The sequence below is a fragment of the Diplotaxodon limnothrissa genome, linkage group LG6 (genome assembly GCF_057381915.1).
Source record: "Diplotaxodon limnothrissa isolate DT_005_m linkage group LG6, D_limnothrissa_male_GT1.1, whole genome shotgun sequence".
Classification (NCBI taxonomy): Eukaryota; Metazoa; Chordata; class Actinopteri; order Cichliformes; family Cichlidae; genus Diplotaxodon; species Diplotaxodon limnothrissa.
Genome location: NC_140601.1, coordinates 27,536,528 through 27,554,883, shown reverse-complemented (window position 1 = coordinate 27,554,883; position 18,356 = coordinate 27,536,528). Strand labels below are relative to the sequence as shown.

The 18,356-nt window shown below is 40.0% G+C and overlaps 2 protein-coding genes across 2 annotated transcripts; both read right to left on the bottom strand.

The window, feature by feature from the left end:
• Nucleotides 1-6,241: 6,241 nt before the first annotated feature.
• misp3 (MISP family member 3) lies at nt 6,242-12,103 on the bottom strand. Its single transcript, XM_085356065.1, has 3 exons — nt 9,718-12,103; nt 7,818-7,891; nt 6,242-6,340 (listed from the first exon to the last, which is right to left on the bottom strand). Exons 1-3 carry the CDS (start codon nt 12,101-12,103, stop codon nt 6,242-6,244), a joined length of 2,559 nt encoding a protein of 852 aa, XP_085212191.1.
• A 4,443-nt stretch (nt 12,104-16,546) lies between these two features.
• On the bottom strand, nt 16,547-18,023 carry LOC146630731 (uncharacterized). Its single transcript, XM_085356064.1, has one exon. The coding sequence runs from the start codon at nt 17,931-17,933 to the stop codon at nt 17,292-17,294; it is 642 nt and encodes a 213-aa protein (XP_085212190.1). The 5' UTR covers nt 17,934-18,023; the 3' UTR covers nt 16,547-17,291.
• Between the last annotated feature and the right edge of the window lie 333 nt (nt 18,024-18,356).

Below are 18,356 nucleotides of genomic sequence, written 5' to 3'. Positions count from 1 at the left end.
TATGAGCCTGACATGCATGAAGCCAAGCGCTCATGTAACTCGAGAACTACAAGTCTTACTTTTATGGCATGTGACGATAGGACGAGGGCTATGATCATTATGAGCCCTCATATATATGTTTGAGAGTGAGCGTGCTGAGAGTAAGTAAAAGCAAGAAAGTAAAAGGCCTCAGGAGGGAGCTACACCTCTCACCTGTTTATGCAGGTTTTATGGTGGACAATAATTTGGCACAGACAAGCTGTCACCGTATCTCAGAAAGCGGTGAGAAGCCAACTCGGTCTTAGACCTTAGTTTTATTACATTTTTACCACAGCGTGCACAGAGCAGAGAATGTATCATTTCACTTCCCCTTCATGCACCCTGGGAAACACACATGAGAAGCGAGGATGGACTCAAAGGCTGAAAACGCTGTCTGTTTGTCCGGCTCATATTAATATCTGAGTCATACCTTACTCCCGTGTGGTCACAAGCAAGCGCGTGCATGTACAGCTTAGATATTCAGATCCAGACAACAGCATTGAGCAAATCTGTTCAAATGAGAGGCAGAATAACAATTCGATGCCTCAGTGATGCCAGTTCAACATGGTCATGAACTTAAGTGGCACCTTAAATTGCCCACATGCCTCACCTTGTTACCATATGTAACACTGTGAATTATGAGTCAGGCTGATATGAAATGACATCCTGAATCTTGATACTAATGATATTTGTCCTTTCGGAGATGCTGGACCAAATATGAGGGAGCTTTAGGTTCATATTTTCATTTAATGTGATGCAATGCACTTGATATGTATTTGAGGTGTAAAGTAAGGTAAGCGGTGCATGATTACCTTCAACAGATTATTCCAAAACAATATGCTGCTGCTTCTGACATTTTCTGACTAATTTAGCTCAAGGCCAGTGATTGCCAGTTCACCCGTATCTTTCAGTGACTCATGGGAACACTCAAAAACACAACTTATTTAATGTTTTACAGTATGCTACAAGTCCAAAGGCAAATGTGAGTCGCTAAGCCTAACTATATTCCACAACCTTTAAAAGTATTTTTAACTGACAGCACAGTGAACTTTATTAATAGATATTAATCAGTAACCCGTGAGTAATGAGCCTACTTGCTCATTCATTAGAAGACTATCTTATTTCAAGACTGAGATGTGTTTGCAGTGAACACACATTAAATAGGTCCACTCCTCCTCTCGGTAAACAGACGGAACGAAATCAAGTGGGTTTATGTAATATCAAGGTGTAAAATAAATGTTTATTCTCTGTGACTCAGCTATGCCATTTATCCCCTCCTCTCCCAAACATCAAAACAATGGAACACACCCACCCAAAGGCCCGCATGTAATGAAATCAAAAGAATAATTTCTGAAACCTCTGCGTTATCTATTCATGGTACACAAACGTATGACACATAGAGACTGTGCCTGGTGACTCCAGTATCTGTCATCAAACGCCCGCTATTGTGTTTGAATTGGGAATTGTATTAAACTGACTAATTGGTACACATGTGAGGTCCACACCCGGGTCATCGAGTTACACAAACCTGGCCAAAAATGTGTGGTGGGCCCACGCCAATACAGAATAGTCATAAATGTATTTTTCTCAAAAAAGTAACAGTTACGCCTTTGTTGAACTCTTTAAAGTGTTTATTAAGTATGCTTTAAAGTGGTCAATGATTGGATAATGAAGTAGCCTGAGCTTTTCCAAACTGTAGTGGTTTACACATTGCCTAACAGGAAAAGTAGCTCTTCTTTCCCTCAATCTGCTCATGTTCACAGCCTCAAGTGTTTAAACAATTATTCACGTGCAAGTAGACCTCAGAGAGCTTTTCTCTTAAAAAGCAGCATTTTGGGATCCACTTAGAAATGGAATAAACAAAGAGAGAAATACTCCCCGGATATTTATTCCTACAGTTGTGAAGGGCAGAAGGACTTCCACTGATGAGGGCAGGCTGGCCTCTTCATTTCACTCCAACCAGAGTCATTACTTAGCAGCTCTTGCTCAAACCAAAGTCTCAGGTGATGTTCACAGTGACTGTGAGCTGCTGCTAAAGTGTTCAGCACCTTTAAAGTAAACTGGAAATTTGCATCCTGATTTTTTTAAAAAATGGCAATTTCCACAAAAGCTTTCATTTTTTCTAGTTTGGAAATCTGATTTTTGTTTGTTTCATTCATTTTGGTTACACTCTACCAGTCACGGCTGAGTTTGGGAGAAACTATTCAGCTCGGGAGTGCAGGGGAGAAAGAGGCAGATGAAATACAAACAACTGTACCCATGATATAATTTTCTTATGATAAAGAAATATATCTATGTTTTTAAAAAATAATAATATATGATTTCAAGATCTCAAGTTTAAGAGAATTTGCTTATTGAGTGGGCCCAAACTGTGCATGGACCCATGCCCACTGGATAATCCTACCCAGGTAAATTCATGTTTTCCATGACTACAGCCACAGGGGCTGTTAAGAAAAGACGAGGCAAAGGTGGAATCTATTATTGTTATTGTCAGTACAATTACAAATTTTACTTTGATCTTAAGGGCAGTTTGATTGAAAACCCATTTGGTGATCCTTGTGTGCATGTTTGATTAAATCCACGGCTTCTATTAAAGGCCTTGCTGTGGCATGAGCGTATGGGTCATTTGGCTGGATGAGCTAATAAAGAACTAAATACATAGATTTGCTTTAAAACAGCTGGAATATTGTTGTTGCTAGTCTAGACTAAGTTCACTCCATGTAGTATTGGCTGGGTTTATTTCTAACAGTTCTATAAGGTAATCGCATTTTGTGTGAAAACTTGACATAGTCTAAAACTATGAATGGCAAAATGTAAAAACTTTTGTTTAAAGGGCATAAAGCAGCAAATTCTTACAAGGTAAATAGCTCATAATGCCCTTCATGTCTTCTTATACTTTTGTCCTCTTGACAAAGAGTTATTACAAGAGCAGTGACTAATCCTCTAAACATGGACAGTCTCACACAATGCTGCCACGATGACTTTGTGCCAAGAGGACTTTGGAAGCCAGAGATAACGAAATATCATGGAAATGACTTGATAATGAGCTTGTGATACATGGGTATGCAGCACAACTTCGAAAAAGTCAGATTACATATCAGAATGACTGATAAAATGTAAAATGAAACTTGCCTGGCCGGCTTTGACGCTTTCACATAACATAGAGAGAAACATCTTTGATGGTTTACTTTTTATTCTGAGGTAGCAAAGCAAACTGTGTTTTACAAATCTAATTATAGTGTTGATCTTTGATCTTGTAGGAGGTTTTCTCCTCAGTTCAATACCATAGCCTTTGGTGATACGCCAGAACAGCTTGGCAACATGGCAAAACAAGGAAAGTTGCCAAAGCAATGCAAGGTTTTATTTGTGGAGTGCCTTCCGTACACCAAGGCAGAATGAGCATACTGCAAAAAAAGAATTAATTAACACACATTAATTCAAATATATGTTTATAAAGCCTAAAACCTGTAAGGACAAGAAATGGTAAAGAGGCCAAAATTAAAAATAAATAAGATTTATAATGATAAGAAAAACTAGAATAAAGTATAAAGGTGAAATAATTATACTTAAAAAAATAACATATAGAAGAGTGAAAGAAAGATTTATAATAAAGAAAGTTTGATCACTAAATTTAAAACAAGAAAAGCACTTTAAAGAACGAAAACAACACATAGATTAAAATAATAAGTAATATTAATGGCTATATATCACCATCCAGATTGAAAAATATTTTTTTAATGTTATGATTTAATAATGTACAGATGATTGAGACATTTCAAAGAACATCAGGTAGTTTCTTCCAGCGTTGTGCAGCACAGTGAGAAGTTGAACTTATTAATAATTTTGAGCACTTTAGTTCCCGTGGCTCCACCATAATAATGTGCCCGCAATGTCACTGGGCTGCGTCCAGTCAGAATGAGGTGATAAATTATTTAAAGGAGACTGGAAGGTCACTAAAGCATGATCTCAGCTCATCTACACTCATCTACACCCACAGGAAGGTCCACCAGGGCAGTCGTGCTGCTTAATTCAAGAAAAGATCTTCCAAACCCAGAAGTTCTTTGGCATTTATGAGGCATGTCGGGTTAAGAAGATGAACGCAGTAGAATAGATGAGCAGTACAGAGGGTAACGTTCACAGATTTTTAAAATTGTATTTCACAGATTTAAACATGCAAAGAATAATGAGGGTAATGTGGGAAAGAAAATGGCCTTTTAAATGAACGGAAAATGCCAAGCATTCCTATAAGACAGGTAAATTCTTAAAACAGCAGCTAACCGTGACACTTTACCAGTTAATCCCTTTAATTTGAACAAGTTTTGTATGAACTACAGACTAATTTGCATGCGCATGTAGAACAATGAACACCTGTATTTGAGCATGTATTTGAGTATTTTTCTTTCCACTGTCCTCTCATCAGTGAATGACTTTTATGTCATAATTCAGCTCACAAACTCACAACTTTCTACTTTTTATAAACATGCTTTTTTTTGCCCTTAAATTCAGCTTCCAGTACTTATTCATGAATAGTAACAAGAAAAATTATATGTGAGTGAGATATTTGGTGCAATAAAATAGATTGCTGGAGGAATGTCGTAGATATTTTTACCTGTGGCCTAAGGGACATTTTGGCCTTAAAATTTCTGATGTCTGGACTTACATCTGTGTAGTACGTGCTCTGTTTGATGTATTCCTGAGTGTTTAAAGGCTCATTAAGGGCTCAGCATACCTTAATAACTCAGTGTTGAGGTTTGTTAGTGCCAAATATTTGCTTTTGTAAACTGAATGACTTTTATCCTATGTAAATAGTGAACAAATAGCACCAAGGTTGGCGCTGTGTACCTGTATTGACAATAACTGTGAGATTTGACAGCTGGGATTCAGACCCAGGCTACACCTCCCTTCACTTGTATCTTCAGTGCCATAAGATGATAAAGGACAATTACAATAATATCATTAAAGTCAAACCTGGACACAATAATCACAAAATGACACTCTGATATTACAACAGCCCATTCAAAACACAACATAGTGTTGAAATTAGAAGTCTGTTGGTTTGCAAGCACTGTTGTCTGGGTAGACTTATTGTTTCAGTCCACCTCTGACTCAGATCACTGGTCTATGCACACTACATTTTTTAGTTAGCAATTTACTAGGAACCCCTTGGGTATGTAATCAAATACTATAAACCTGTAGCAAATTATCACTGAGAGGTGCTAATTTATATCGCTTGCATATTTTCAATCAAGGATTCAATTAAAAAAGATGAAAAGGAAATTAAAATCAATCACATAAAAACAGAAAACTTGAGCACATTAAAACCAAGGAGGTACAACTTGTACAAAATATGAAATCTAAATTCAGAATAGCAGTTTGCACTCTTCGGTTACATAATATTTTATCAGTACTTTGAACTCGTCAAGGGTCGAGAGAATGATTAAGCTCCAGTGTTCTGAAGGGTATTGGATAACCATGGTAGAACTGGAAAATTCTGTTCTCAGCAAAAAAATCCCAGTAAATCCTGAGTTCCCAGTAGAGTGGCCATGTATTTTAGCTCAAGATTGGTCATTGCAAATATATTGCTGAAGTAATTATTTTATAATGCAATCAAATATCACTGGTCTCTAACTGCAATCTTCAAAATGGCCAAAGAGTTCAATAAAAAAAACCAACAGCATTCTGACAGAGTCAATAAAAAGTCAGGAGACAGAGCTAGGCAAAGATAGGGTTTATTACATGGCTGTTGTATCAGATTGCATAAGGTGTTTACATGTGTAATAAACTAAATTATTTCCTCTATGTAGATATTGTTAAGCACATAAGACTCTTGATGACACATTGTTTTTTCAAAACATAAGAAATCCACAGATGAAGGAGTTCCTGATTGTTTGAAAATCTCCTAAATTCTTCTTTTCTCCTACATATTATTTTTATTTTTATTGTCTTTTTACATTCATTAGTCTTAAGGGTTTTCAGCACCTGAAGCAGGCCATGAGCTTATCTACTTATAGGTGCCCCACGTTCTCCATTCACATTGCTTCTTTGCTGAAGGACTCTTCAGGGTTTTTTTTAGTCCACCACAAATCATGTTCCTTGCTCCCAATACTCCTGACCCCTTTTCTAGCCTCAATCCCTGACCTCTTTCTCACTCCACGTTCCCTCCTTCTTCCTCTTCATCGTTGTTCCTTATTCCCATCTGCAGGTCTCTGTAAAAAGACCTTTCTCAGTCCAAATCCTTGTTGTTGTGTCCATTGATCAGACCTGATTCCCAGCGCAGCACTAGAGGAGACTTCTGTCTAGGGGTACGAGGACTCTGGGGGAGCTGAATGAAAAGGAGAACAAAAAGTGAACAGGAGTAAGTGGTGATTGCATGGTAAAAGAAGAGGCAGGCAGTAAGTTGGAAGAATAGGAGCAGAAAAAGAAAGAGAATTCAAAAGTATGTTGGAGTGGGAGACCAAACCAAAAAGCCAACACGGAGGGAGCGAAAAGAAAGGAAAGGGATGAATTTGCTTCCTCTTGAGGACATATCTTTGGATGAGCATCATTAGCTCTGTAAGTCAAAGGAAGGTTAATGCGACTGTGATCCAAGGCCATGTTCTGTATGACTAAGTCAACAAGTGAGGCCAATTTGCCCTGCAATCCTTCATGTATCTCTGAACTTTAATCAGGAACTAGGTCTGTGCACAGATAATCAACCAGCAGAGAGAGAAAGAGAGGGGAGGTCTATGAGGAAGTGAGAGGAAAGAGGGCAAAACGCTGCTAATGTCAGACTGAACCATGCAGCTAAACCCCAGCACATCAATGCCAAACTGAATTAAACAGCTCAAGCCACGAAGCAGCACTCCGCTTTAATCAGAGATACCAGAGTATCAAAGAGATGCAAGACCCACAAGGAAGGTAACACAAATCAGTGGGATTGTCAATTGACTTTCCTCTTTGCCTGCTATTGACTGCTCAAGTGTGCGCACATACACACACTCTACAGACACGTTCCTTCCCTCTCTCTCTTGCTCTCTCTCAGTCTCAGGGCTGTTTGCCTTCATCCCTTATCTATAAAGATAAGAGCCTCACTGTGTGTTCAGCATGTTATCAGATATTTGCGTCCCATATTTGGTGCAAAAGAGATGCTGACATCCTCCCACAAGACTTTCTCCATTTGACACATTACAGTCCAGAGCAGTTTTAAACAGACAGATGCGTGACAAATTAAAGGAAAATGGGGAAAAGGGGAAGCTGTTAAACTGTGGGAGGAATTTTGCTGGATTTATTTGACTCCACTTAGCCTCTCTGATGGAAATGATCACAGCTAATCAATAAAAAGTTGTTTTAAGATATCTTAATTTATTTCCTGATTGGATGTGGTGTAGCTGAGACCTTTAGAACATTTTATGACTTTAATTCTTGTGCAATAAATTCCAAAACCCATTGACTCTGGTCTCGTGGCACTTGGTTGACCAGCATCGTACAAGAACACTCTATGTTGGATCTTCCTTTAATTCACCTGCCTGAAAGCTCATCTTAATGCGACATTGCAAGTCAAATGTAGAGCTAACAAAGCATCATTATTTTGGAACCTGATATCTTCTTGTCTGCATTCCAGGGAGACTCAGGATGGCGATTTGCCTACATTTTCATGTCCTATGCCAAGTGTACTAGACGGGTGAGGTTGGCACGTTAAAATTCAGAGTCAAAAGTACTTAATAAAACTCACTGCGAAGTTTTATTAAGTACCAGATGGTAAAATTTATACAAACTCTAAAAATTAATAGTGTGACGGATGAGCTGTAACACTGACACACCTCTGGCCGGTTAATCTTCTCGTCTTCAGCCTGGACCGGGGGCCACACAAATGACTTGCTGACTGACAGGCGTGCTGGAAGAGAAGAGAAAAGCAGATGAAGAAAGAACAGCAGTGAGGGAGAAGTGCCCCTGTGATGTTGTTTGAGCACCACAGTGTGAACACTGAATCAAATTAAGATTGAACATCGTGAGGCAGCAGAGAGAAATGAGAAGAGACAGAGGATTGCAGAGGGAACAGACGGAAAGAAATCTGTTCATGAACGTGGAGAAACAGAAACTAAAAGCAGGCAGCGGTAATTAAGAAACAGAAGGGCAATAAAGCCTGATGTGTAAAGCAATATGCAGCTGCACTTTGCACGACCTTCAGTTACCGTCCGGCGTGCTTTGTGGACACACCCTGGTCAGTTTATGTCACTCATTGTTAAACCAACAATGTTTTAAGTCATTCATTCTGACGTAATCACAAATCAGCCTTCATGGCAACACAACACAGACAAAAAAACACACTGAAACATACTGTAGAGCAACGCCTCCCAGTCTTTTTTTTCTGATGTATCACAGCCAAGCACTCTTTCAAAATGCCCTTCAAAATCATGTATCAAATGTTTGTAATTTGAATTATTAAGCACTGTTTTTATAAATCTCTACTTGTGTTATTCATATTTTTATTCTTGGACTCTACTGGAGTAGCTTTGCGTCATTCACAGTTCAAAATAATCCTTATTCTCTATCTTAATCTTTGCCCCAACAGAAGGTTTGAGCCTTCTGTTAGCAGGGCGATGCTCACTGCCAGGGCTGGTTTTGAAATGACCATATAACAGTATCCTGTTTTTAACATCATGCAGAGCTGGAGAAGGAAAAACAGAAGTTTGAAATCAAGCGTTCAGAGGAGCCTGAAATTTTGGCTCAGGTGAAAAAGCTTTAAGCTAACCTTAGCTTTCATCTTAGCTAAAGCTATAAGCTAACGTTACTAACTCAAACTATGTTTAATATGAATATCCACCCATCTAATAGTATAGATGTACGTTACAGACATATATATAGCTCAAAACTAAACTCTCTACCGAAACCCATATCTTTAAAAATAATATATAAATATCTATAAATATATAAATATATGTTTCATCTTTATTGTAACTGTATTGATTTCAGCTATTTATCTTTGGCTAAATTGGCTATTTAGCAGTTGTTTTTCTCCCTTTATTTAAGGTCACTAACTTATTATTTAAACTATTTAGCCCATTTTCTTACTTGACTATTTAAACCAAGCATATAAAGATCCCTGGATTGCTGACACAATAGCAAGTACCCCACCTGGAAATCACTACTGTATAATACAGGCAAACAAAATTTCCCAGAGATACACTATAGACAGCAATAGTCTACACACACGCACACACATGCACAAACTCTGTATCAGATTATATCCACTTTTTGAATGCTGATTTCGGACTTAATTCCCAGATTGGACTCTTTCAGCCAGCTCCTTTCTTCCCTGACACAATAGCGTTGAAATATGAGCCAGGTTTTTCCCTGCCTCAGCTTTTCACAATTAATATGACAGGTTAGGTGCTACATTTTTTGTTGAGTTACAGAATTTTATTTTCTGGCCGGCCAGCTTATGGGCTCCGGTGCAAAGTTATTGCTCATAATAGCTAACAGTAGATTCGAAAGCTGTTTTGAGGTTTTCCACTGACCATAAGGAAAATGAAATAATGTGCTCACTGAGCTGTTTCAGGGGGTTTTCATCATCTAGCCACGGATATAAAAATGACACACACACCCACGCTCAACCAGTCATACACACACACCAGCCTATGTGAGCAGGCGGGCACAAACAGAATCAATTACACCCTTACACACATGCTCACCCAGAGACCAACACAGGCCTACACTAACCTGCTGAGGGTCCAGTTTCTCCTTTGGATGATGACCCAGGTGCGTCAGCAACGGACAGTCCGTTTAATGACAGCACAGGACTCTTTAACTCCATGCTGACTGGCCTTCCTCCCTCTCTTTCTCCCCCTCCTTGTCCTTGTGTACCACCAACACCACCACTGCCCCCATACAGACTAATCCTCTGCTTGCGAAGCTCCTTCTCCCTCTTCTGGGCCTCCTGGATATCCTCCTTCACTTTCACTAAATTATTTGAAGAGCGCAGCTTGAAAAAGGGGTTCTCCTTGGGTACTAAATCCTCCACCTCCTCCTTTTCTTGTCTTTTTTCTGTTACTTTTTCATTCCCTCCTTTCTGTGACAATAAGATGTAAGGACTTCCAGAGTCGACAACAGTAATACCCTCTGATTTGTCTTGGTGTTTCTTCGGTGTTGTGTTCTTCAGGTTGTTCTCTAAGATTATGACTTGTCGACTTGTCCCCTGTGAGATACCCGGTCCTTGAAGAGTGTTTTTGGTTACACTCCGTCCTATGGGAGAGTTTGGGGTCTGTGTCGGGCTAAGAAGATCCAAACTGTGTCTCTTCTCGACACGTGTGTCTTCTGTGGTGGACACCTGTGATGAGATGTCTTCCTGTTTCTTGGGAGTTGAACCATTGCTGACAGAAGAAACCGATGGGGCCCTGCGACTGGTTGAGGCTGTAAAAGTTGAGTCACTGGGTGTCTGAAAGGTCTCATAGATCTGTTTCTTCTCCCTTATTTGTCGAACTGTGCCTTTATCATAAAAACCTGGAATTTTCCCAAGCTTGACCAGATCCTGCTCCCTCTGGGTCTCCGTTTGAATCTCATACAGCATCTTTTTGCCAGCAAACTCTCTATCTTTGTCCTGACACCACTCAGTCTTCGCAGCTACTGAATTGGAAAGAACAGTTTTTCTTAAGGGAACCTCTACATACTCTGGAGTGATGCGTAGATTTGGAAGCCCTCTGGATCTTCTCAGGCTATGTTCCCGCTCTATAGCCCTTCGGATCTCCCTCTCAATGGGAGTCTCTCTGGATACAGTTGATGGAAAGCTCTCCAAAGTGTTGGACGGGGAGAAATCAGCTGATACGCCACTGTCACTCTGGCTATCGTCACATGAGTCATTCTCCATCCTGGTGTGGTTGCTGTGCTTCAGAGACACACCACAGCTATATTTTTCTATCTCCGGCTCTTGTATTTGGACTGTTTGTGAATATCTCAACAGTCCCCCGCTGTGTTGCTGCCCAGCTGGCTTGTTCCTTTTAAGTCCGCTCTCTTTCTGCCCTTCCTCCCCACCTGTTTGCTCATTTTCTCCCTCTGTTCTTTCCCCCGCCCTGCTGTGCCTTTCTCTCACAGCAACAACGCAAGCAAAGCCTGTAGCAGAAGCAGCCCCACCTGGATTGGACGGCTCCATGGCAACGGTCGACAAAGGTGGAGATCCCTGGCCAGGCACCTGTTGTCCTGCTTCCTGGTTTACACCTCTGAGGGCAGGTTCACGTTGGTTCTTTAACAACAGCCCCTCCTGGTGTTTATCTGAGGGTTTTGCATGCAAAGCTGAGTCTGTCTCTTGATTAGTGGAAGCTAAATATAAAGGTTGGAAAGACTTGCTGTTGATATTTAATGTGTTCAGTTCCATAATAGCAATGCCCACTTCCTCTTCTTCCTCACTTTCATCTGCAAAAGGAGGGGAACTCACAGTATGCGCGTCATCTGTAATGTTAATGTCAGAGCAAGAAGGGTGAGCAGGTCGTAACACATTATTTTCCACTATACCGGTACTTATTACATCTGTTACAGATGGTTTATATGTCTTCTGATCAGCTGGTTCAGTCATCTGAGATGCCTTTAACCATTCTCGACTATTCTGGCTATCTAAAGAAGTAATGTCTTCTGTTGGGTCTGAAATGACATCAACATCACTGATACACTCTGCCACCTCACCCTCAGGGCTGGAAAAGCCCTCTTTGTCACGGTGTACTCCTGCTGATAAGGCACCCAAGGAAAGTGTAGGCGGGAAAACTTCCTCGCATAACTCAACTTCAGGTTCCTCTTGAGTCTTTAGTCCTCCTGATAGGTTATTAGGAACTTGCTCTGATCCCATCACTGCTTCCTCTGTCTCCCTTATTCTCGCAGCTCCTTCATTTTCCATTTTAGTCGCATCAGCTGTTTTGATTTTTGAGATAGTCTCTTTCTCCCGCTGAGTATTGACCTGAGCATCAGGCTCCAGGGTGTCTATATCCTCCTCGGGTTCTGCCTTGGGTGCCTTTAAGCCTTTCAGAGGGAAGTTGTCACCCCTCGCCCAAGACTCATTGACCGACTCGTCAAGTAAGTTGACAGGGCACTGCTCCTGCCAGGCCGTGGGTCTTGTTGCCATGGTGACAGGTCTGCTGATGTAGAAGTGTTTGGAGCAGTCAGGTTGTTTGGCCTCCAGCCAGTCAGTCTGAATGAAAGCAAAAGAGCACAGATGGAGGAGAGGGGAATGGCAGAGTGATTGACATTGTTTAGCATTGTTTATTTTATACACTAATATTTTAGAGCATTTCAAACAACTCATTCATATTACTGCTGCAATGAATCATTGTCTGTTTTCACTGTGCGAAACGCTGAGGGCTATACTGACATGTTTTCATTTGTATTTTCATAACTCTTTCTCATCTCTGTTGAAATACTACAGCGAACAGACAAGAAAGAACATTTTTAAATAATTGTTAAGAGGGAAAAAAACATGTTAGGACACTTGGCATTTGCATAGCAGGATTTGTTGTTTTTAAAAGATAATGTCAGCTTCTGTTTCCCTTTCAGCTATCAGAGGTTTTAAAAAATAATGGTATAAAGGTTTTTTAAAAAAAATAAATATATGTTCATTATTATGCAAGTGAGAAACAAATGAAAGAAAAAATGGAATATACTTGAAGTGATGACATCTAAAAACAGGCCATACGAGTATGAAAATGAGGATGAATCAGACGACGCTGCAGTCCTCAGAACTCATTGCACTCATCTGTATGGGCTCAAATTGTGGTCATAAATATTTTGTACTTGTAAATCAGTTTTGTACTTGTAAATCAGGATTTGAATGTGTAAAAAGAATTTGTGTGTGGACTTAGCCAAAAAACTATGTGAGAAAGTCTGCACTCAAGTTTCAAGTTACAAGTACGAATTTTGACTCTATTTTTCTTCCTTTCATCTGATTGGCCAATGTCATGTCAATCACAAATTTACCTATCCAATCAAAGAACAGATGGGTTTTGCTGTGGAGGGGTGCTTTTTTTTTTATTGTATGAATCCAGACATCTGAGCAAAGATCACTAAAACTGTTCTGGGGCGCATGGCGGACTAGTATCTCTTTTAATTTGTTACTGTCTTCTGTATATGCTTAAATAACTGTGTTGGATTAGAGCACTGCAAATCCAGTTAAAGTGTACTGCATTCCTTTTCTCTCTCTTTAACGGCAGCTTTAGTGCGCTTATGTTATTATATGACACGCAGGGTGTTTATAAAGCTGTGCCTGACTTTGGCTGTAAGGTGGCAACTACTCTGTGCAGAGCCTAACTAAAGTTTTCTGCTGAGCACACCTTTTCTTTAATCAGCTTACAGGCTGGGAAATGGCTCAGTAACACACACACACACACACACACACACACACACACACACACACACACACACACACACACACACACACACACACACACAGACAATAGGATTGTCTGCGGGATATACTGACTAAAGTGGAGTCCAACTCATCCAATATCTCTTTTTCTTTAATACACACTCCTGTATTTCAAGCTTGCCCTGAATCTGTATTATTGCTTTTTCTTTCTTTCTTTCTTTCTTTCTTTCTTTCTTTCTTTCTTTCTTTCTCTCTCTCTCTCTCTCTCTCTCTCTCTCTCTCACACACACACACACACACACACACACACACACACACACACACACACACACACACACACACACACACTGTCATCTCTTGTTCAGCTTGCGTTCTGAAAAACTCCCTTTCCCATCACTATTATCACTTCCAAGCCATTCTGACTAGGCTGGACTCCAACTGTGACTGATCATTAGGGGAATGTAGACCACAGCACTGGGGATCAAGGGTCTTTGATGAACTGGGACGGACGGACAAATGAGGTACACCCCCTTCGTGTACAGATTATAAGGAGTGACAGCATGAGGACACGGTGGGAAGAATGGGGATCGCTGTGGCATACTGGCTGAACATGTGGATGCAACAGCAGAACAATGTAGCCTAGTGCGGGTAAATTAGTATGAGATCAGGGAGAGGAAACAGTGAGATATGAGAGATAAGACAGAAACTGGTTTGGGAAGCCAATCTCCAGCTGCGTTTGATGTATCTGGGCTAACATTATTATCAGCTTCCAGCTAAGACACACATACTAACTCAAGGTTTCTTTCTTGTTTCCGAAATGTAAAAAGATTTCAAGCCAGAACATTATTTGTTTTGTTTCATATACCAGTTTAATAAGCAGCTTATTAGTGTGTTCACTGAATGCCCTATTCAGTGCCCATTATGAAATGTACCCTGGCTAACGTCAGGCCGGGTGTTTTGTAATGAGGGGGCAGTGAGATTTGGGTAACTGGCATTCCCACGGAGTTATTACTGTGCCTAAATGAGCAATAACCTCAGTCATTAACTCAGTTTATGCATGCTGCTTTTTAACTGATCAGACACAGAAACACAGGCTCAGCTGTTACCTGCACACATGACTCTACCACCTATGTTACAGAATAACTGACAGAAACCCCTGAAATTCATAAAGTCAGAATAATAAGTCGCTTACTAACGGAGAGTTCCCAACACTAAGCTTCATTGTGAAATTGAGCATGAAAAGGAACATTTTGCCACAGTGAGAAAGAAATTTGTTATAATAGTTTAAACTTTGTAGCCTCCAACGCTACGGTAGTAAAACAAGCTGCTCATTCATTCTGGGGCATGTTGATGTAATTTAACCACTCTAAGCATAAACTCTGACAATTGATTATTGGATTCTTTTTTATTTTCAGAGGAATCTGGCAGAATTTTACCAAAGGTAAGGTTGCGGATTAAACTTAATTACATAACAGACTTATGTTTTGTTCATTATATCCACAAAGGCTCTTACATTATCAAAAGAACAGAATAATCATTATCATCATTGGGGAAAAAACATCTGTGTCAGCTCAAACAAATAAACCTCCTTTTCGTGGTCAGCAATGTCCTAAAACTGTTAAAGATCTAACGACTTTAGACAAAAAAATTGAAATGAATTTGAATAAATTCAGCCAAATTCATCCCTAGTGTTGTTGCTGTCTAATAGTTGCTGACTATGTTCTTTTAACATTTTCCAGGCATAAGTGTCATATTTGAGAAATTTATCCCAATAGGCTCAGCTGCTCCAAATTTCTGTACTACGCTTGTTTGTTTTTTCCCAGTGGTAATTACTTACCCTAGAAAATATTTCATGTATGTATTTAGAGCAGTTTCCTACTCAACAAGAACATACTACAGGAACTGAATATACAGCTACACATACCTGTTGCACATACCTGTCTTGAAGATGCCCTCCAAATGATAGATTCCTGTGTAATACACACTTGTCTTGCTTCAATTCACTGATGTGTAATCAGCAGAACAGGACTCTGTCTGCTCTCGGCTCTCACAATGCCTCAGAGCCCGGCTCTCCTCATTTGTGCACACCAACACCATCAGTCCAACAATTGTGCACGCCCACATTTGCATTTCATTCACCCACAATCACTAATACGTGGACAAATATGCATGAGAGTCTGCTTAAACACATGTGCTCCAGGCTTACTCTGCTGTCATGGATTTGAAAATATGATATGTAGTAATAATCCTATTGGACTGGATTGGAGTTGCATCGCATTTAAGACAATAGTGTTAAGCTACTAGCTAACAAGAGTAGGCTTGGTTAGCCTTATGAATAAATAGACTGTGCTTTGCAGAGACAGACATTTCATTCAGTTTATATAGTGCCAAATCACAACAAGAGTGGCCTCAAGGTAAAGATCCTACTAAAACTAATCTTTATCTTTCCATGAAGCCAGATGGCACACACCAATTTGTTAAACTGCAGGAATGACTTAAAGACTTTCATAGTGATTACATGCTGCGTGGCCAAATTTCTGTGCATATTGAAGGTATTTCCTTTCTTTGTTGTGCTGTGTTGGCTTCATTACTCAAAACAATATAAACCCATAGTTTACAGTCCCACAAACCAATAAAACCAAGTCCCTGTCCTAATGAGGACACACATACAATCTTTCTCTCAGTATTTAGGTATGAACACACAGCAAAGATGAAAACTATCTTTAGAAACATGAACAAGTATAAACAGAGGTTCCAGCCTGACTGCTCATCGCTGCGTTTGTCAGCTGCTGAAGTTCAGGGTGTGGCTGCTGGGCTGGGGTCAGCATTCACTGAGCTTTATTATCGCTCTGGATTCTTGGCTGGCTTAGCGTTAGCATGCTATCTGTGCAGATGCTTGCAAAGAGCTGAAGTTGTGTTAGGAGGATAATGCACATGTTTGTATTCTGGTTTTCACTTTATCATCGTACTCTGATCTGTGCAATAAAAATAAAAGTAATGCCCATATCCATGCTATGGACTCCTCTGGGACATGAACTGAAATCAGCTAATTGTAGCACAAGTGCACCGATAAGCAGGACCAATAGGCAAGCAGACTAACACTGGGAACCGTTTCTTTATCGGTTTGCGTAAATGCAAACAAATGTCATGCAATCATTCTTTCAGTTTCCCTATTTTAGATGCTGATGGAGAAATTAATGCTACAGTTAGCACTGGGCATTATTCTGTTTGGGAATTTTAGGTGATAAAGCAATGCTATAGATGCTAAAAACCTATGTAGGTGTACTTCTCTCCTGAAGCAAAACGGGGTCAGAATTGGTAAGGCAATCAATAAAGAACCAGATCAATATGCAGTATTGATTCTAATCAGTGGCAGAAACAATAACATTGGTACTGTATCAGTAAAAGTGCATCAATTCCTGTCCCTAGTCATAGGTCAGTTTAGCACAGGTTTCCACACAAACTGGCCAGAAAAAAAAAACACTAGGTGGTGATGTATTAAAAGATTTTTTTCCAGACCAAATAAGGTCATATTGTACTGTACGTCCAAAACTCTGAGGTTACTGGATTCAGCAATAGGGAATTTAATTGTGCATCAGTTTAACTTTTCATGAAAGAACATGAAGTAACAAGCTTGTTTTAGCACTTTGCAATCTTGACAACACTAGTATACCCTCTAGATGCTCTAAATCACTTTACCTTTAGAAATCTAAAAGGAGCAAGATATATTTTTACAAAAGCTTCAATTGAGAGTTAATAGGCAATAAATGCAAATACCAAGGTGTCCATAATAAAACAAATATTTAATCTACTCGCAACATCTCCCTCCAATGAAAACTGTTGTTTAAAGTATAACTTTTGATTAAATTAAAAACATCCAGTCTGTAAGAAGAACTTACTAACACTGTAAGAGTAATTCTCTGAGTAACTGATTACAATGTGCCAGTGTCCTTTATGCCTTTTGAGCCACTGTCTCCTCAGCCTGAGGAGCTGCTGCTGCTGTTGGTTGGTTCTCAGGCTGCTCTGGACAAAGCTCCTTGGTAGGATCCATCACAACAGGCTCAGGCAATTGATAACACTTCAGCTGAGCTCTGAACTCTTCCAGCTCTTTCTGCTCCACCTCCCTCCTTCTACTCAGCAGGTACAAGTCCGTAGAAATCCTCCTGCTTGACTTCACAAGCCACCTCATTACCACACAGTCTGGGCAGGACGTGTGGAGGAAATACATGCTGAGGCTGAAACGACTCTGCACATCAAAGGTAAAAGTGCTGCCTTCAGCTGAGATGTTGTACCGCAGGTATTGGCATTGATCACCAAAGCGGTTGATCTGGGTATAAGACAATGTTGAAGCTTCGCTGGAGTTGGAGAAGTACATCGTGATGCTGTCTCGACGTCTCAGAGCCTCCATAGATGGTGAGTGATTGAGACTGCCTGCGACTAGAGCCCAGCTGCCCTCGAAATGATGAGGAACCAGCTGATCCAGTGGGTGAACCAATCTTTCACAGACTAGAGGAGCTGCCTGACTCCCACACATCAAATAAATGAGAGTGACTGCACACACAGCAACCAAGCTGTTTCTTGAAGGTTTTCCCATTCTGTGGTTAAATGTTTGCCTTTTATTCTCCAACCTTTCATTTATTTTATTTTCTCACCAAGACTGGAATTCAATTAGCAGGCTTGTCTTTTTATAACAAAAACCTGCATCAAAAAAATCCACCTTTTCAACACAGGATAGGTTCATTATCTGTTATCTAAATGTGGATTCCATTATTGTGACATCAAAGACATTTTGAAATAGTGGAAAGTTTTGTGATTCTTATCCACATTAAATTGAATTTTGAGTGGCTATTTATCTTGGAACATCATGTCCAGACTTGAACTTTGTCTTTGTTTGCTGTAGATATTGAGCTGAGGCTAAACATTAAAAGCAATATACGCCAGACTGTCGGTGCTGACGAACTCTTTCACCAATTTTAAAATTCTATAAATACACATTAACAGCAGCAATGCATGCAAT